We start from the raw sequence: 15,004 nt of genomic DNA, 5'->3' as shown, positions 1-15,004 counted from the left end.
GGACGCTCTTGGTATGTGCCGCGCTCCCCCGCTCGCCCCAGTGGTTCGGCCGCGACGACCCCTCTTCGGCGGTGCGTCCCCCGCGCTTGGTACAGCCCGTCCGGTCTCCCCCTGAGCCGCGCGCCCGCGCCCCTCAGTCGGTGGAGCCCGCAGCCCCCTGCGCGGCCGGTACCACCCAGTAGTCTACTCGGCCCGCGCCCGCCATGGTCCGTCCGCGCCGCGCTCCGCACCGCTCCGGCGCTGGGGGCCCCCTCGGGGGTCGCGGCCGCCCCCCGCGGCCCCTCACGGTGCGCGCCGCCCGCTCGCGCTCCTGGCCTGCCAGCCCCCGGGGCCCGCAGCCGCCGCGGATCCGGGCCCGCTCGGCCCCTCCCATGGTAAGCCCCCCGCCCTTTTTCCAGAGCCTTCCACGGCCCCGCCCCCCGGGCTCCGGTCTTTGTCCGCTACCCCTTCCACTCTGGGTCTCCGGAGTGGCCCCGAAGGGTGGTCCTCCAGGGGCCGGGTTCCCCTGTGGAACCCCTCGATGGTACGCGCCGGGCTCTCCCCTTTGTTACGCGTTCGGGCCGGGGTGGCGGGGGTGGGGTACGGGTACGGGGGCGGGGAGGGCTCAAATTACCGCTGACTCCGCGGCTGGATTTAAACGCGGGGTGGGGGTCTGGCAGGCCGACGGACGGTGGCCAGTGTGCGTGCTTGTGTTTCCAATTGGAAAGTTGGTCTCTCTCCGGGCTGGAAATGTGGACATGAAGGAGGGGTCTGGGGGCCGGCGGGGAGAGGGGCTGCGTCTTGCCCCGGAGCGCCCAGGTGTTGCGCCCGGGGGCGTTGTGCACGGCGCCCGTGGAGTGTGCGCCCAGGATTTGCTTGTGCGCTCAGGTGTGGGATGCCCTCACGCACAGTAACAAGCCCAGAACTTAAACCCAAACATATAGCTTTGCAGGTACATGAAGCTACACATGCTTTCCCCGGCCTTAAAACACGCACGTATTTTCCAAAATCTTAAGAAAGCTTGTCCTGAGCGGTAAAGCTGCACGTCCCGACGTTTCACGCACAGCCGAATCGTGCACACGCTTGCCCAGATGTGCGTTTTACCCGAGGCTGGCTCTCCAGCTCGCTCCGTAACTGCACTGCCCCAGCGTTGTGCAGGGCTCGGAGCTGTGGCTGCTGCACACAAACCTTAACTAGGTTTCCTCCAGTTTTACACACCCAGACTCGTGAACACCTCCCCGAACTTAAACATTCCCGTTTCCTCCGCTGCCTTCCTCTTTCATCAGCATTCACATCTACCTGTTCAAAGGCACTTCCTGGAGCCTTAAACATCCTCCTCATTGAGGCTTTCAAGATCTAGATAGGCTTTCCTGTGCAGCAAACGGCAAATCAGAGGTATGAGGCGCAGCTGAGTTGCGCAAACACTTGCCCGGATAGGAAATTTCCTTTAGGATTGCCCTTAGGCCTAGCCCTTGACCTGCCCATTCTGCTGTTGGAGGTATTCCTGGGTTTAGGCAGGCATCCCAGGTCTTTACACTCCAGTCCAAAACCTCTTTTAAGTCCTGCCGTCATCCTGCCCTCCTAGATAAACAGACTTGAAACACCTGTTCTTAGAGCTCGCGCTGACCCACTGGGTCCTCAGGTTTGTTCAGCTGGGTGCTTTCACTACGTTTTCCCTGAGTCCTGTGTCCCAGCTGTGGTGCCGGCAGAGGGAGGGCTTCAATACCCATTCTCCATCTCAGACACACTCTAGCCTTGAACACACACACCGTGTTCTGTACCCAGGCTTCCTCCCTCATCTCCTGCCATTGCCCAGATCCCAGAACCACCTGCCCCGATGGAGAGCATGCTTGCTCAGGTGTTTTTTCCTTTTTTAAGCTCCCCTCCAAAATAAAACTTTCCCTGCCTATCATTACTCTAGCACAGAAGACATCTGTGTACTTTATAGGAAAGTTGGAAATGCCAATAAGATGAAAGTAGCAACCAACCGATAGGATTTTATTGACTTACTTGTTTTGGTGCTTGGAGACACTTAATAGTGAGCTCTTTCATTGGACCCCTGCTGCCAGGCTGTTCCGAACCCTTCCCGTATTTGCTCTGAGATGTTTTTGGTTTTTAAAAAAGGTGGCTGGGAGGGTCCTCTCTGCGTAGAATGTGTAGCTTTTCTTGGCTTTATTGCTAGAATATTCTGGTGTTCTGCAAATGTTCTTGAGATGTTGTGGTTGAGACCCCTCCAGGTGTTGTCACTGCCTCCTCCACACATCTCCCCACCTCCCTGGATGGTTCTGTACTGTGTGTGCTTCTGGTCTCCACGCCTCCGCCTCCCTGGGGTCAGCCTGACATGGCTGCAACCTGGAGTGCGGGAGGGAGGGAGGGAGGGAGGGAGGGCCGGCAGCCACCTAGAGAGGCTGGCAGGAGCCAGAGGGGAGAGTTTGCACTTTCTCTTGACAGTCATGACCAGCCTTGGAAGGAAGGGCTTTGGCCCTGGGTGGGACGGAGCAAACCAGCGTGCCAGATAGATAGACACAGCCCAGGCTGGCTTGTGCATTGCGGTGGCTTCAGGGAGACCCTGAGCCCCAGAGAGCTGGCTTCTAAGTTGGGTCTTAATAGAGGGGCCAAGTCTTGATCAGGCTGCGAGGGTGAGTGGGTGGCTCCTCCCGAGGGGGGCTGGAGTGGGATGGTATTCCAGGCCGAGAGCTCAGCTAGAGCAAAGGCTAGAGGGGGAAGCGGGCTGGTGGCTTCTAGGGACCTTGCATGGGCTGATATTAAAGTGGGCTGTGGGGGGATGGAAAGGATAGGATCAGCCAGGCAGGCCCTTGAACCCTGGGACAAGAGGTTTGGACGTGTTCTTGGGTGTTCCTGAGCAGGAAGTTTGCATCTGAACATTGGGATGGCCCCTCTGGGGTATGTGGGAGACAGCCTGCCCTTGTAGTTGGCCCAGGCTGTCCCCTCCTCTTCCACAGCAAGGTGCTCGGGTCTTCGGGGCCCTGGGTCCCATTGGGCCCTCTTCACCTGGTCTTGCCCTTGGGGGCCTGGCGGTAGGCGAGCACCGGCTCAGCAACAAGCTACTTGCCTGGAGCGGCGTCCTCGAGTGGCAGGAGGTGAGCGGTCCTTGTCAGGGCCCCATGTGAGTCCCTGTTAGGGCTGGGGGTGTCCCACCAGTTCCTGTCTGCCTCTTCAGGTGGGGGGCAGGCCTGGGCACCTGAGCTATCACTGAGATTCTCGCTCCCGCCACAGAAGCGCAGACCCTATTCTGACTCCAACGCAAAGCTGAAGCGGACCCTCCCCTGCCAGGCCTACGTGAACCAGGGAGAGAACCTGTGAGTGCCCACAAGTGGGCGGGCGGGCAGGTTGGCAGGCAGGCAGCTGAGGGTCCGAAGCCTTCCCTGACCCTCTCCTCCCACAGGGAGACTGACCAGTGGCCGCAGAAGCTGATCATGCAGCTGATCCCGCAGCAGCTGCTGGTGAGACCCGCCCCAGCCCTCCCAGCTTGCCCCCTAGAGCACCCCCACCCCCAGCAGTGACCCAGTTGTCCCTTTGTTGCCCCCAGACCACCCTGGGCCCCCTGTTCCGCAACTCCCAGCTGGCGCAGTTCCACTTCACCAACAGAGATTGTGACTCCCTCAAGGGGCTCTGCCGCGTCATGGGCAATGGCTTCGTGAGTGGGGCGGCAGCGTGGGGGGGGGGGGCGCGGGGCGGGGCAGCTGAGGGCAGGGCAGGGGCCCCTCCAGGCACTTTGGTGACAGTGCAGCAGATGACAGCTCTGCTGGGACAATTCAAGGCCGGGGCTCCAGGTGAGCTCTCCTAGGGGCTGGGGGAGTTGTGCTCTCCTGTGGGGTCTCAGGCCTATCTGTATTCAGGTCTCAGAAATTCTCAGTGGAGTGGAGTGAAGGCTCCACCTGCCTCAGACTCCTAGGTCCTCGGGCTCCCAGGTCTAGTCAAGCCAAGAGCTGGCTACCGGGGATGTGAGTGAGTGGAGGGACCAACCTAGTCCTCCTGGGATCCAGCAGGTGGCAGGGACCTAGTAAGTGGGTGGTCAGGGGAAAGAGCTAGTCAGGAGGAGGGACTGGTCTTTGCTGGGGCTCAGCTTTCTCATCTGACAAGTGGGGTAACAGGACGATTCCAGTGGGAGGAGGGAGTCTGTGTCAAGTGATTAGAGTACATAAGGAGTGCTCAGTAAACACGAGCTACTGGGATTGTCTGTTTGGGATCTGGACACAGGATGTCAGGAAGTGAAACTTGACCTGGCCCCTATAGCCCAAGGTCTGGGCCTGGGTTTCAGCAGCGCCCTCCCCCAGGAATTTGGTTGTGGAAGGAGGCAGGTGCTAGGGAGGTGTGGACATGCTGTGGGAGCAAGTCCTCAACCCAGGAAGTCCGGAGGACTGGGCTCTGGGGTCCTCGTCAGTCCCTCTTCCTCTTTGGAATGAGCCATCACCCTGATGTCCAGGTGGATCCCCTTTCCCTCAGCACCTGGGCAGACCAGGGGCTGTGACTGGTATGCAGTCTCTTGTCTGACCAGTCACCCCTTTGCTCAGCACACTTTGCTAAGGGCTTGCTTTCCCCCTTGCCCCCAGCCTGTAGGGAAGACACCCTCTGTGGCCCACTCTTATAGGTCTGAGAAGGCCATTGCACATGGGTCCGGAAGGCCAGGGGCAGGTTAGGGACCCTGGGCTTGAGCCAGGGACCAGGGAGGTCAGGCAGTAGCATGGGCAGTGTTCTGGAAGGTGTTCTCCAAAGTGCCAGCCCCTTTGTCCAACACCCTAGATGGGGACATCTGTCAGGTTTATGTTCTCCCACGTCCCTCCAAGGATGCATTAGCATCTTGTGCGAGTAGCATTTATGTGGCATTTACTGTGTACATCATTGGCATCTCGTTTTTCAGGTGGGGAAACATGTCTAGAAACATAACTTACCTTAGGTCTCAGCTAGGAGGAGGCAGAGCTGGGCCCGGCCTCCTGGCAGCTGCCTTGGCAGCTCTGCAGGGGGCGCTTGCATAGGGGTGGGAGACAGAGCCCTCTGGATCCACACACCCACGTGTGGGTCCCAGGCCCCAGCCCTGACCTCAGATTCAGGTTCACGGGAGCTGAGGTGCGTGCAGGTTCACACTTCTCGCTTTGGGACCATAGGGTGGACTTTGAGGATTTCTGTCCCACGATGACAGGCAGGCTCGCGTGACCAGGGAAGGGCTTTTGGCCCCCTCGGCTGTGCTCTGGGCTCCCTGACCTCCCTGCCTCCCCCCAGGCGGGCTGCATGCTCTTCCCCCACATCTCCCCCTGTGAGGTGCGCGTGCTCATGCTCCTGTACTCGTCCAAGAAGAAGATCTTCATGGGCCTCATCCCCTACGACCAGAGTGGCTTCGTCAACGCTATCCGGCAGGTCATCACCACCCGCAAACAGGTGTGCCCCTGGGCCCCGGGCACTGGCTGTGCCAGTGAGGCTTTGGAGGTCAGGAAGGACGACTGGGGGTGGTTCCCAGGAGGAAGAACACGTGTGTGGAGTGGGGAGGCAGGCAGACAGGGGGCACAGTTGTCATGGGGAGAGTGGTGTGGGGCTGGGAGGCCATGCATCTTACCAATGTATCCCCTTTTCCCAAGTGTCCCAGTTTGTGTAACACATTTTATAGCTGCCAGTTCTTATAGGCAGACCCTATGGGCTCTGTATCCCAGGTTGAGGGGTTGGTACTTGTCCTGGGGCACCTGGGAGCCATGGGAGGTCTATGAGCAGGTGAGGAGCAGGGCCAGCTCTGGGGAGACTCTGGGGCTGTGGACAGACTGGAGGCTGAGAAGCCAGAAAAAGGCTGAGGCAGGTCTGTGGGGGCAGGCGGTGGGCAGGCTTGGGAGGGATGGGTGGGGCCTGAGGTACCAGTCCCCACCCCATCCTCTCCTGTAGGCAGTGGGACCCGGTGGTGTTGCCGGCCCAGTCCAGATTGTCAACAACAAGTTCCTGGCGTGGAGTGGAGTCATGGAGTGGCAGGAGGTGAGCCTGGGGTGGCCTGGGTCGCTCCAGGACCAGTGCACCCCCTCGGACTCCAGGCACTTCCCACTCCTGATGTCTCCCCTCTTCCTCTCCCCAAAAGCCCAGGCCTGAGCCCAACAGTCGGTCCAAGAGATGGCTGCCGTCACATGTCTACGTGAACCAAGGGGAGATCCTGTGAGTTTCGGGCTGGGGGTGGAGGAAGCGACTTGGCGAGCCCTGACCTCCTGACTTTGTCCCCTGGTGCCCACAGGAGGACTGAGCAGTGGCCGAGGAAGCTGTACATGCAGCTCATCCCGCAGCAGCTGCTAGTGAGTGAAGGGGGTCCTGGGGGTGGCGAGGGAGCCTCCCCCAGAAGGGACCCCTGAGTTGCCACCTGGAAGAGGTGGGCATTCGGGGGGGGGGGCAGCCTGTGAAAGGCCCCAGGGCTGGAGGCTGGCCTGCCCAGCAGTGGGGGTTGGCAGCCTGGACTCAATGCCAGCCGCCTTGGTGGGGATGAGGGGCAGGGCAGCAGGGCTGTGGCCTGTTCCAGCTCCTAGGCCTCATGGAGCCGCCCCTCGGCTGCCCACAGACCACCCTGGTGCCATTGTTCCGGAACTCACGCCTGGTGCAGTTCCACTTCACCAAGGACCTGGAGACGCTGAAGAGCTTATGCCGGATCATGGACAATGGCTTTGTGAGTGGGGCTGGGCCTCGCCGCCAAATGGCCAGGGAGGAGTGGAGCAGAGGGAAAGGCCCAGCAGGGTATAAACAGGCAGATCCCTGGGTGTTTAAGTGAAAACGAGGTTAAGCAGAGAGATGCTGTCTGCAGAACCGGCTGGGGTGACAGTAGCCCACAGCGATGTCACCTTTGCTGTGTGCCTGCACACACACTGGATCCTAGTCTACATAACTTTCCTGGGGCTCTGAGCTGTCCTGACCCCATTTTACAGATGGGAAAACTGAGGCTCAAAGGCAGTGTCAACAAGGGCTGGGGCAGGGACTTGGGCCTTGAAGGCCAGCTCTGGCCTGTCCCCTGCTGCTATGTCTGGGTTTACTCAGTGCCAGGGTGACATCACTGAGCAGCCCCTGTGCTCCCAGGTCCTCACCTGCCATCTTCCTCCTGCTCTCCCTGGGGACAGAGCACCATTGTTACTGCAGGTTTCCCAGTAGAAAACCCGAGGCTCCTGAAGGCCCCTGGCCAGGCCAGTGGGAGGTGTGTCCACTTCCAGCAGCAGTGATCTTCCAGTGGGGCCGGCCTCAGTCTCCAGCAGCTCTTCTGAGACCATGGCTGTCCTGGTCCACTTTCTTGGTGTCTGTTATGTAGGGGTAACACCTGTCCATAGTACCTCACTTTTTCTTTAAATCTCACTGGTGTGTTTATGTCAGACTACTGACTGTTGGCTCAGGTGCGGCAAGGGGGCGTGCCCGAGGGCTTTCTCTTGGAGACCTGTCACCACTATCCCAGAGGTGGGCCACGCAGGGCCAGCGCCGTCCCTCTGAGCTCTGGGGGCCTGTGAGTCCTTAAGCTCTCAGCCTTGTTGGCTGACCTGAAACATGGAGATGATGGTTCCTGGCCTTGGAGAGGGAGGAGCCAGGGAAATGGATGGGGAACACATGGTCCACTGTGCCTGTTGTGTCAGGGTCCTTCTTACATAAAGCCTTGTCCCTGACTGGTCTGGGTGGGCAGAGGGGAGCAGTTAGTACTGTGGGCTCCACAGTCTCCCAGCCTCAGGGGGGTGCATGAGGTGGCGGAGCTTTAGTGTGGCATCTTAGTATCTTTCCCAGTGTGGCATCTGCATGGTTTGGTCACCCTGACGCTGCATGCTGTGCCCCAGGCCCATTTCCAGGGCATTCTGTGTACTTGCTCCTCTGGTGTTGGTGCCGCAGTGTCCTGGGCTCTTCTGTGCAGAACCCGCTGGGCCTTGGACAGTCATCTCTGGGCTCCTGTCTCCATGTCCCCAAATGGGAGTCATAACAAGGCCGTGAGGACAGAGCAGTTAGACGCACCTGGCTCGCACAGGCTGTCTGAGGGATGCTGGCCTGTGTGGTTTGAGGCCATCGAAATGGGGAGGAGCGTCTGTGCCCAGGGCTGCCCGTGACACCGTGCCCCGCGCCTGCCAGGCCGGCTGCGTGCACTTTTCCTACAAGGCCTCGTGTGAGATCCGCGTGCTCATGCTCCTCTACTCTTCGGAGAAGAAGATCTTCATCGGCCTCATCCCCCATGACCAGAGCAACTTCGTCAATGGCATCCGGCGCGTCATTGCCAACCAGCAGCAGGTCCTGCAGCGGAACCTGGAGCAGGAGCAGCAGCAGCGAGGGGTGAGGCAGGAGCAGGACCCCCAGAGCCCTTCTCACCTCCAGCCCTTCCACTACCCACTCCCTTCTGCACTGACTCTCCTTCCCTGGCTTCTTCCCCCAGATGGGGGGATAGTGGCCACCCCAGGCCTGGGTCCTCCAGGAGTCACAGACGAGGCCCCTGCTGAGGCTGGTGAGTGGCTAGATTTGAACATACTGGGGGTTTGGAAAGTAGTGTGACCCTGGCTTTGATAAGACCAGAGAGTGAATGAGAGGCATGGCAACCTACCCCTCCAGCAGGTGATGGGAACGGGGTATCCAGGCAGGGCAGGGAGAGGCCCTTTCCTAGTCTCCAGAACCCTGCAGCCCATGAGTCTGGGCAGCCAAGTAGGGGGCCCAGGGCTGCTGGGAGCCCCAGTCCAGTCCCTCCTTCTGTCCCCTTGTCCCAGGTTATATGCTTCTGAGCAGGGGTCCCTGGAGACTACAACTGCCCAGTGAGATGGAGGACAGCATCCTGAGATGTCTCCGAGGACAGTTCCCACCCATGTATGTTTCCCCAATAAAGTCTTTTAAAAGCCCACAAGCCACTGTCTTAAGTGCCTACAACCATGGCCTTGAGAGGCAGTTAATCCTGAGGTGGGCTGAGTGCTCGACTGGGTGAAGCCCCCAGCAGTGCCTGTGCCAGGAGCCCCGGGCCTCCTGGGACTGGCCTGCCCTCGGCTGGGTGGCCCACCCTTCTTCCCAGCAAACTGCTAGCTAAGCTTAAAGAAAAACAGCATTTATTGGGGGGGGGCAGGAGGCAGTGGCTCAGCCCTCGGAGAACTGGCGGTACAGGCGCTCCAGCTGCGGCGCCAGGTGCAGCTGGAAGGGGATCTCCAGGATCTCAGAGAAGCCTTCGGCCAGCGTCGGCGCCTTGAACTGCTTCCTGGTGGCAGAGGATGGTGAGGGAAGGGGAGGGCCAGCTGAGTCCCGTGCCCACCCTGGCCAAGCCTACCTGTGGCAGCGCCTACCTGTAGCCAAACATGACCACGTCCGACACAGGGGCATGAGAGGAGTCGGTCATCTCCCGGAACTGTGGGGCAGAGGTCAGGCTGGTTAGGCTGGGGGGGGCAGGGGGCAGAGGGGGCGGGGCACAGGCGCTCACCCGGTTGTTGTGGCGCGCCTGCTCCAGGGTGGCGCTGAAGAGGAAGCAGCGGCAGGGGACACCTGCATCTTGGGCACACTTGATGTACCTGTGGGGGTTGGGAAGGGCCAGGCTGGTAAGGGGCCCTGGGCCCACCCTACAGAGGCCTCCCATGGGACCCCGGTACCTGGCCCTGCTCGGGGGGTCCGGGTTTGTGTTGTCAATCACGACCCGTTTCCTTTGCTTGAGAGCTGCCTCACATGTGGTCACACAGCGCTGCCATGACCCCAGAGTGTCCTGGAGCACAGGAACAGGTCACAGGGGTCAACAGGTGTGCTGGGGGGGGGGGGGGAGACACCCTGAAGGAGAGCAGAGAGATGCAAGGGGAACAGATCTCACAGGGAACTGAGCAGTGACGGGAGGGGACTGACTGCAGACGGACACGGATGCGGCCAGAATCCTACCCTATTCACGTGGACATATCCTGCGGACACGAGATGCTCCTGGAGGAAGGTGGACTTCCCGGCTGCGGGGTGGAGATGCAGTGTCAGTAAGAGCCACAGGGCTGACAGAGCTCCTAGGGGTCAGGGGTCGGTGTCTCACCCCCAGGAAATCCCACGGCGACGACTACCTCAGGGTCGGAGCTCAAGAGGGAACTGGACTCAGGCAGACAGAGTGGCCCTGCAGGGGGGACTGTCCTCTGGGAGGGCGGACAGGAAGAGTGAGAACCCTACCCGCGCGCACACTACACCGCCCACCCGTCCCCACTCACGCCGCAGAGCCTCACCGGGTCAAAGGTTGGGAGCTCGAAGCTGGCCACCGGCCACTTCAGGAAGAACTCCTCTGGTGTGGCAAAGGGCAGGCCCAGGTTGATGGCAAACTGGGGATGAAGGTGGGGGTCAGGTGGGGTGGGGGCTGGGCTCCAGAGGGGCGGGGGGGGGGGCAGCGGCTCACCAGGCGGTCTGCGCAGGAGAAGTCTTTCTTTTTTCGCCCTGGGGCCCAGTTGGCTGGGCGTCCAGCTGCGTCTAGAACACACACAGGACACATCAGCAACCTCAGGGACCTCAGTCCCCGGCCCAACCATCAGCCCTAAGAAGCCACACTCCCCTCACCCCCAGGCCCTTACCTCCCACGAAGATGCTGTCCCCAATGGAGATGGGCACACCTTCATTGGCCTGGGGAGGGAAAGGGGACAAACAAGCCTTAGGGAACCCGCTCCCACATCTGTTCCCCTAGAGCAGTAATGGGCCTGATCAGTGTCTCCCCTGGACTGTCAGTCCTTGCAGGTCTCAGTCACCACCTGTTCCTCTCACAGCCACCAGAGGGTGCCAGTCCCCCCTTCTGTGGACAATCCTCGCCCAAGGTAAAAGTGGAGTCTGGCCCAGGTGGTCTCACACACTCTGACCCCTGCTGGCTCTGAAGTCGCCCTCCCTCACCCATAAAGGCCACCTCACTCACTGTCCCTAAACACACCTACCTGCTCAGTATTTTGCACTTGCTGTGACTCCAGTCTGGAAGCTTCCCTCCCTTGCCACCATTAGCTCGATTCCAGTGGCACCTCAGACAGACAGACTGCCCTGGCTCATCTGGCCTCACTGACTCCCGCTGTTTTACAAATCAGTCTGTATTTACAGCCTGCACCCTCCCAGGCACATGGGCCAAGCTGTGACACTTCAGATGAATGAGCCAGTGACTGATCTCTACCACCCTGGTTTTCAGTTAAAGATCACTGGCCTCGCACCAACATGGGGCCACAGAGCTAAAACAGAGAAGGTGAGGCCAAAGGGAGGAGATGAGAGGAGAGGGATGCCAGGGACTTACTCAGCGTGGAGGCTGGAAGGGGGGGCTGCAAGAGGGAAAAGGAGAGTGACCCGAGGCTGTGGCTCACCTGCTCCCGCAGATGGTCCCACATGCCAATCATCGGCTTCCGGTATAAGCCAGCATGTGTGGCCACCAGCACCTGTGGACCAGGTGGGGTCAGATACCATTCCTCCTTGAGCACCCAAAGCCTTTCACGGATATGCAGGACCTGGGGATGCTACACCATCCCTCACCAATCAAAGGAGAACTCCCAGTGCCAAACTTGCCACTTACGATGGATTTCTGTCCACATAGCCACACCCAGGACCTGCTCCCCCTCTCGGGGTCTCTGTTCCCCTTTATCCTATTTCCTCTAGGTCCTCCCTCTCCCCAAGTCCCCATCCCACCTCCGTCTGGGTCTCTGTCCTCCCAGGCCCTCCTTCAGCCTCCCTTGCATCTGTACCTGAAAGGGGACTCCCAGCTTTTCCACCACAGCCTCCACCTTGGCCTTGAACTCCTCTGCTGACAGCTTCCCACGCCCAATGCCCATCTGGTTGGTGAAGATGACCAGCTGGGGAGCAGATGGGTGTCACCCAGTGCCTTCCTAACCATGCCCCAGCCTACCCTACAGCCTGGACCCTCACACCCGCGCACACACACCTTGTAGCCCTCGGCGTCCAGCTCCCGGAGCTTCTGTGGAATCTCTAGGTACAAGATCCTAGAGTGGGCAGGAAAGTGGCAAGGTGACCTAGGGCCCAGAGGGAGCCTCACTCACCACCCCCTTCTGCCTCTTATCACCTCCAGTCACTGGTGCTGGTGGGGAAGACCTTCCCAGAGCGTGTGGTGATGAGGGTCCCATCCAGATCAAAGCCGGCCACCTGGTGTCACAAAAAACAAACAGTGACACCTCTGATCCTCTCACAGGCTGGTACTCATCAACCTTGTGAGGGAGAGACTATGACGGTTCCCTGACAGATGGAGAAACTGATCAGGAAACTTCTACATCTTATGTAAAGACAGGCACAGTGAGGAAGCATCCCTGATGCCTGAGTGCAGTGCCTGAAATCTTCCCTTTACTGTCTCCTATTCTTCCCACACCCCTCAGTATTCCAAGCTGTACAATGGGGTTCATACCCTATCCACCCTGGCCTTCACCCCAAGGGGCTAATAACCATGCAAGTAAGACAGGAGCTAAGTTTTGTTTGGATGCTAACTGCACATCAGGCTGTGCCACGTGGTTTTCATAGATTCCCCATTTTGCTGGTGAGAAAAAAGGGGCTCAGAGAACATGGTGTAACAGCATTTGAACTCGAATCTCTCTTGACCTAAGAAATCCGCACTATGATAGCTCCTGCTAAAACAATCCAGATCATTACTATGGTTGCAGGGTGGTTGCCGCGGACCAGGCAGGAGAGGTCAAACACTGATTCCCCCAATGCTTACAAGCCCTGAATTTATCATCAGGCCCATTTCCCAGAAAAATGGAGGCTAAGAGAGGTTGAGTGACATGCCCAGGGGCACACAGCAAACCTGGGGTTGCATCCCCATACTGCGGCGGCGCTCTCAGGCCCCAGCTTGGCCCTCACCTTACCCCGGGGCTTCACCCCAGGTGCGGTGAACACCAGCAGCTTCTCCAAGCTCTCCCAGCCAGGGGACGACTTCCGCATCCGCTTTTTCGGCCGTTCAACATCCTCCTCTTCCTCCTGCTCCTGCTCCTGCTGCTCCTCCTCGGTTGGGGCCGCGGGAGGGGTGCCGGGCGGAGTGTCTGGCTGGGATTCTGGCATGCGGGACTCCTCCCAGCGCAGGGTCAGCGGGTAGAGGCCATTGACCAAATACAGCGTGTCCCCCACCGCCAGAGAGCCCTCTGACTCCGGCTTCAGCTCCTGGGTCCCGGCAGTTGAAGGGTTAACTCCCCGCTGCACAGGAACAGGGAACAGCTGGGACCGGCCCCACCCCCGCGGCAACCTCCAAGCAATTCAGGATAGGGCTAGTTTTTCTCTACCTGCCAATCAGACCCCTAAGCCCTGCCTCTTCGCTGTGTACCACCAATCAGGGCGTTGGAAGTTACAGGCGGTCTTTTCCAATTAACGGTGGAAGGGTACGGCCCGGAGGCGGGCAACGCCGGGGGCTGCCTGCTCGGCACACCCGCTTCCCCTCCAGCCAGATGTTCCCAGTGGGCCTGTTCCCCGCGGGGCTGCGACTCCTCCCCGACCCCACCTCCAGGCCTCGCTGAGGAACCGGTACCTGTTTCACAGCCACGGTCCGGGTCTCAGGGTCCGCGACCAGCTCCACTGAGGGTTGAGAGGGTGGAGTGAGGATACGCATCCCAGTGGGATTACTTCCCTCACTACCGGGGAGCACGGCCAGCTTCAGGCCGCAGGGTGGCGCTACAGCACCCATTCAGGAGGAGGAGGCAGTTCATTTCTAAAGGGGATTGGTAGAATTGCCTGTGACGCTGGTCTTCGCCTAGGGACAGGGCGGGCATATTTCTGTATAGAACTGGCTTCTCTTTGCCGAGGTGTGGCTCGGTCCCGGTCGGGGCTTGGCCCGTTACCACTCATCCCTGCTTAGCAACATGTACTTTCCTCCATAGGGTCGGCTCTTCGTGACAAGGGTCGTAGCCTGACTCAACTCTTCACCGTGCTCTGTGGGCATCCTTCTTTGCTCAGTGACAACTATCTCGGGATAGGCTCCGTCCCCCCCCCCCCCAGGAGTCTGCTAGTTCCAGGTCAGACACAGCCTTTATCTTCCTGCCAACTTCACCTGCCAACTTCGGGACTGGCTGCACCACACAATTTCGCCTGGTGGCTAAGCATGTGCTTTACTGAATTGACTGTCCATCTTTCCCAACGACGGTTCCGCTCCGGAAGCAGGCCACACCCTCTCCAGCTCAGGCCCCGCCCCTGCCCACCTTGGTGTCTGGAGCACTTCCGGTCGGTAACCTGGGTCAGGGGCCCCCGGCCCAAAACCAGGGCTTTCCCGTCCGTGGGCAGGAAGATGGGGGGTGCACCCCCCGGGGGGCTCTCCAGCCACAGGCGGCCCCTGGATTCCATCTCGGCTCTCCTGGGCAGCAGCCTGAGGGAAAGTAGGTAAATGTTTGGATGGCAGGTCGCCTTCAGCTGCTACAGGAAGTCCCGCCTCCTCTTGTCCCTCCACCAGGAATTCCTTCCAACCGCTGAAGGCTCGGGAAGTCCCACCCACTCGCCTGCCTAGGGCTCGCACCGTTTCCGAGGTGACGACGCCCGGGTCGGTCCTCGGGGAGCTGGGACCCTTAAGTCCCACCCAGGGCAAAGGGCTAGGACCTCGCGCGCTACCCCCTCGGCCCGACGCTCACCGGCGCTCTGGCTCACCCTGCACTTCCCACCGAGGAGGCCCTACCTGAGGCCCGCTGCTCCGCCGGCGGCTTTCTGGTTTTCCGCGGACGGAAATGACTCGTCCTGGAGGAGGCGGGGCCTTGAGAGTTCCTCCCACGACGGAGGCCGGCCCCTTACCAGACCTCCGGCCCGTGGTCCCTCCGCAGCTCTGACCTTCATCTCTCTTGCTGCAGTGTGAGGCTCAGGCCAGTAGGGGGCGGGGACCCTTTGTTGTAGATTCTGTTTACACTAAGAACTCTAATTTTCCTTCCCTTTGCTGGAGATAGTTACAGTGAGTTCTCTTTCCCATTTAATGATCACTGGCAGTCAAACCCCCACCCTCGAACAGTACTCCTACTTTCGATGTTGCAGTTTTCTTATCTATAAAGTGGGCCTAATCGTTTCCACTTCGTGGAGTTACTAGGAAGATTAAAGGAGTTAATACACACAAATAATTTATAAGTGTTTGGGTGGTAGTTTGCCGTTTAAGTCTTGCCTA

At 59.7% G+C, this 15,004-nt stretch overlaps 2 protein-coding genes across 4 annotated transcripts; one reads left to right on the top strand and one right to left on the bottom strand.

The window, feature by feature from the left end:
* PTOV1 (PTOV1 extended AT-hook containing adaptor protein) lies at positions 1 to 8,812 on the top strand. Of its 2 annotated transcripts, XM_081119437.1 has the most exons (13): positions 1 to 374; positions 2,943 to 3,080; positions 3,217 to 3,299; positions 3,386 to 3,443; positions 3,530 to 3,637; positions 5,221 to 5,376; positions 5,869 to 5,955; positions 6,056 to 6,129; positions 6,206 to 6,263; positions 6,524 to 6,628; positions 8,056 to 8,253; positions 8,354 to 8,422; positions 8,679 to 8,812. In XM_081119437.1, exons 1-12 carry the CDS (start codon positions 204 to 206, stop codon positions 8,363 to 8,365), a joined length of 1,248 nt encoding a protein of 415 aa, XP_080975563.1. In that variant the 5' UTR covers positions 1 to 203; the 3' UTR covers positions 8,366 to 8,422; positions 8,679 to 8,812. The 2 variants fall into 2 exon arrangements, with proteins under 2 accessions (XP_080975563.1, XP_080975564.1); XM_081119438.1 differs by lacking the exon at positions 3,530 to 3,637 and having other exon boundaries at positions 116 to 374.
* Positions 8,813 to 8,991: 179 nt separating this feature from the next.
* On the bottom strand, positions 8,992 to 14,703 carry PNKP (polynucleotide kinase 3'-phosphatase). 2 transcript variants are annotated; one of them, XM_081119435.1, is made up of 17 exons: positions 14,531 to 14,703; positions 14,064 to 14,227; positions 13,397 to 13,443; positions 12,739 to 13,068; positions 11,951 to 12,030; positions 11,813 to 11,870; positions 11,616 to 11,723; positions 11,241 to 11,312; positions 10,479 to 10,527; positions 10,307 to 10,377; positions 10,140 to 10,232; positions 9,956 to 10,052; positions 9,817 to 9,878; positions 9,540 to 9,649; positions 9,374 to 9,461; positions 9,240 to 9,301; positions 8,992 to 9,154 (listed from the first exon to the last, which is right to left on the bottom strand). In XM_081119435.1, the coding sequence occupies exons 1-17, from the start codon at positions 14,683 to 14,685 to the stop codon at positions 9,037 to 9,039; spliced, it is 1,764 nt and encodes a 587-aa protein (XP_080975561.1). In that variant the 5' UTR covers positions 14,686 to 14,703; the 3' UTR covers positions 8,992 to 9,036. The 2 variants fall into 2 exon arrangements, with proteins under 2 accessions (XP_080975561.1, XP_080975562.1); XM_081119436.1 differs by having other exon boundaries at positions 14,503 to 14,580.
* Between the last annotated feature and the right edge of the window lie 301 nt (positions 14,704 to 15,004).

The sequence above is a fragment of the Miniopterus schreibersii genome, assembly GCF_964146895.1.
Source record: "Miniopterus schreibersii genome assembly, chromosome: 18".
NCBI lineage: Eukaryota > Metazoa > Chordata > Mammalia > Chiroptera > Miniopteridae > Miniopterus > Miniopterus schreibersii.
Note: the sequence above shows the minus strand (reverse complement) of the source record. Positions and strands in the feature narration are given on the sequence as shown.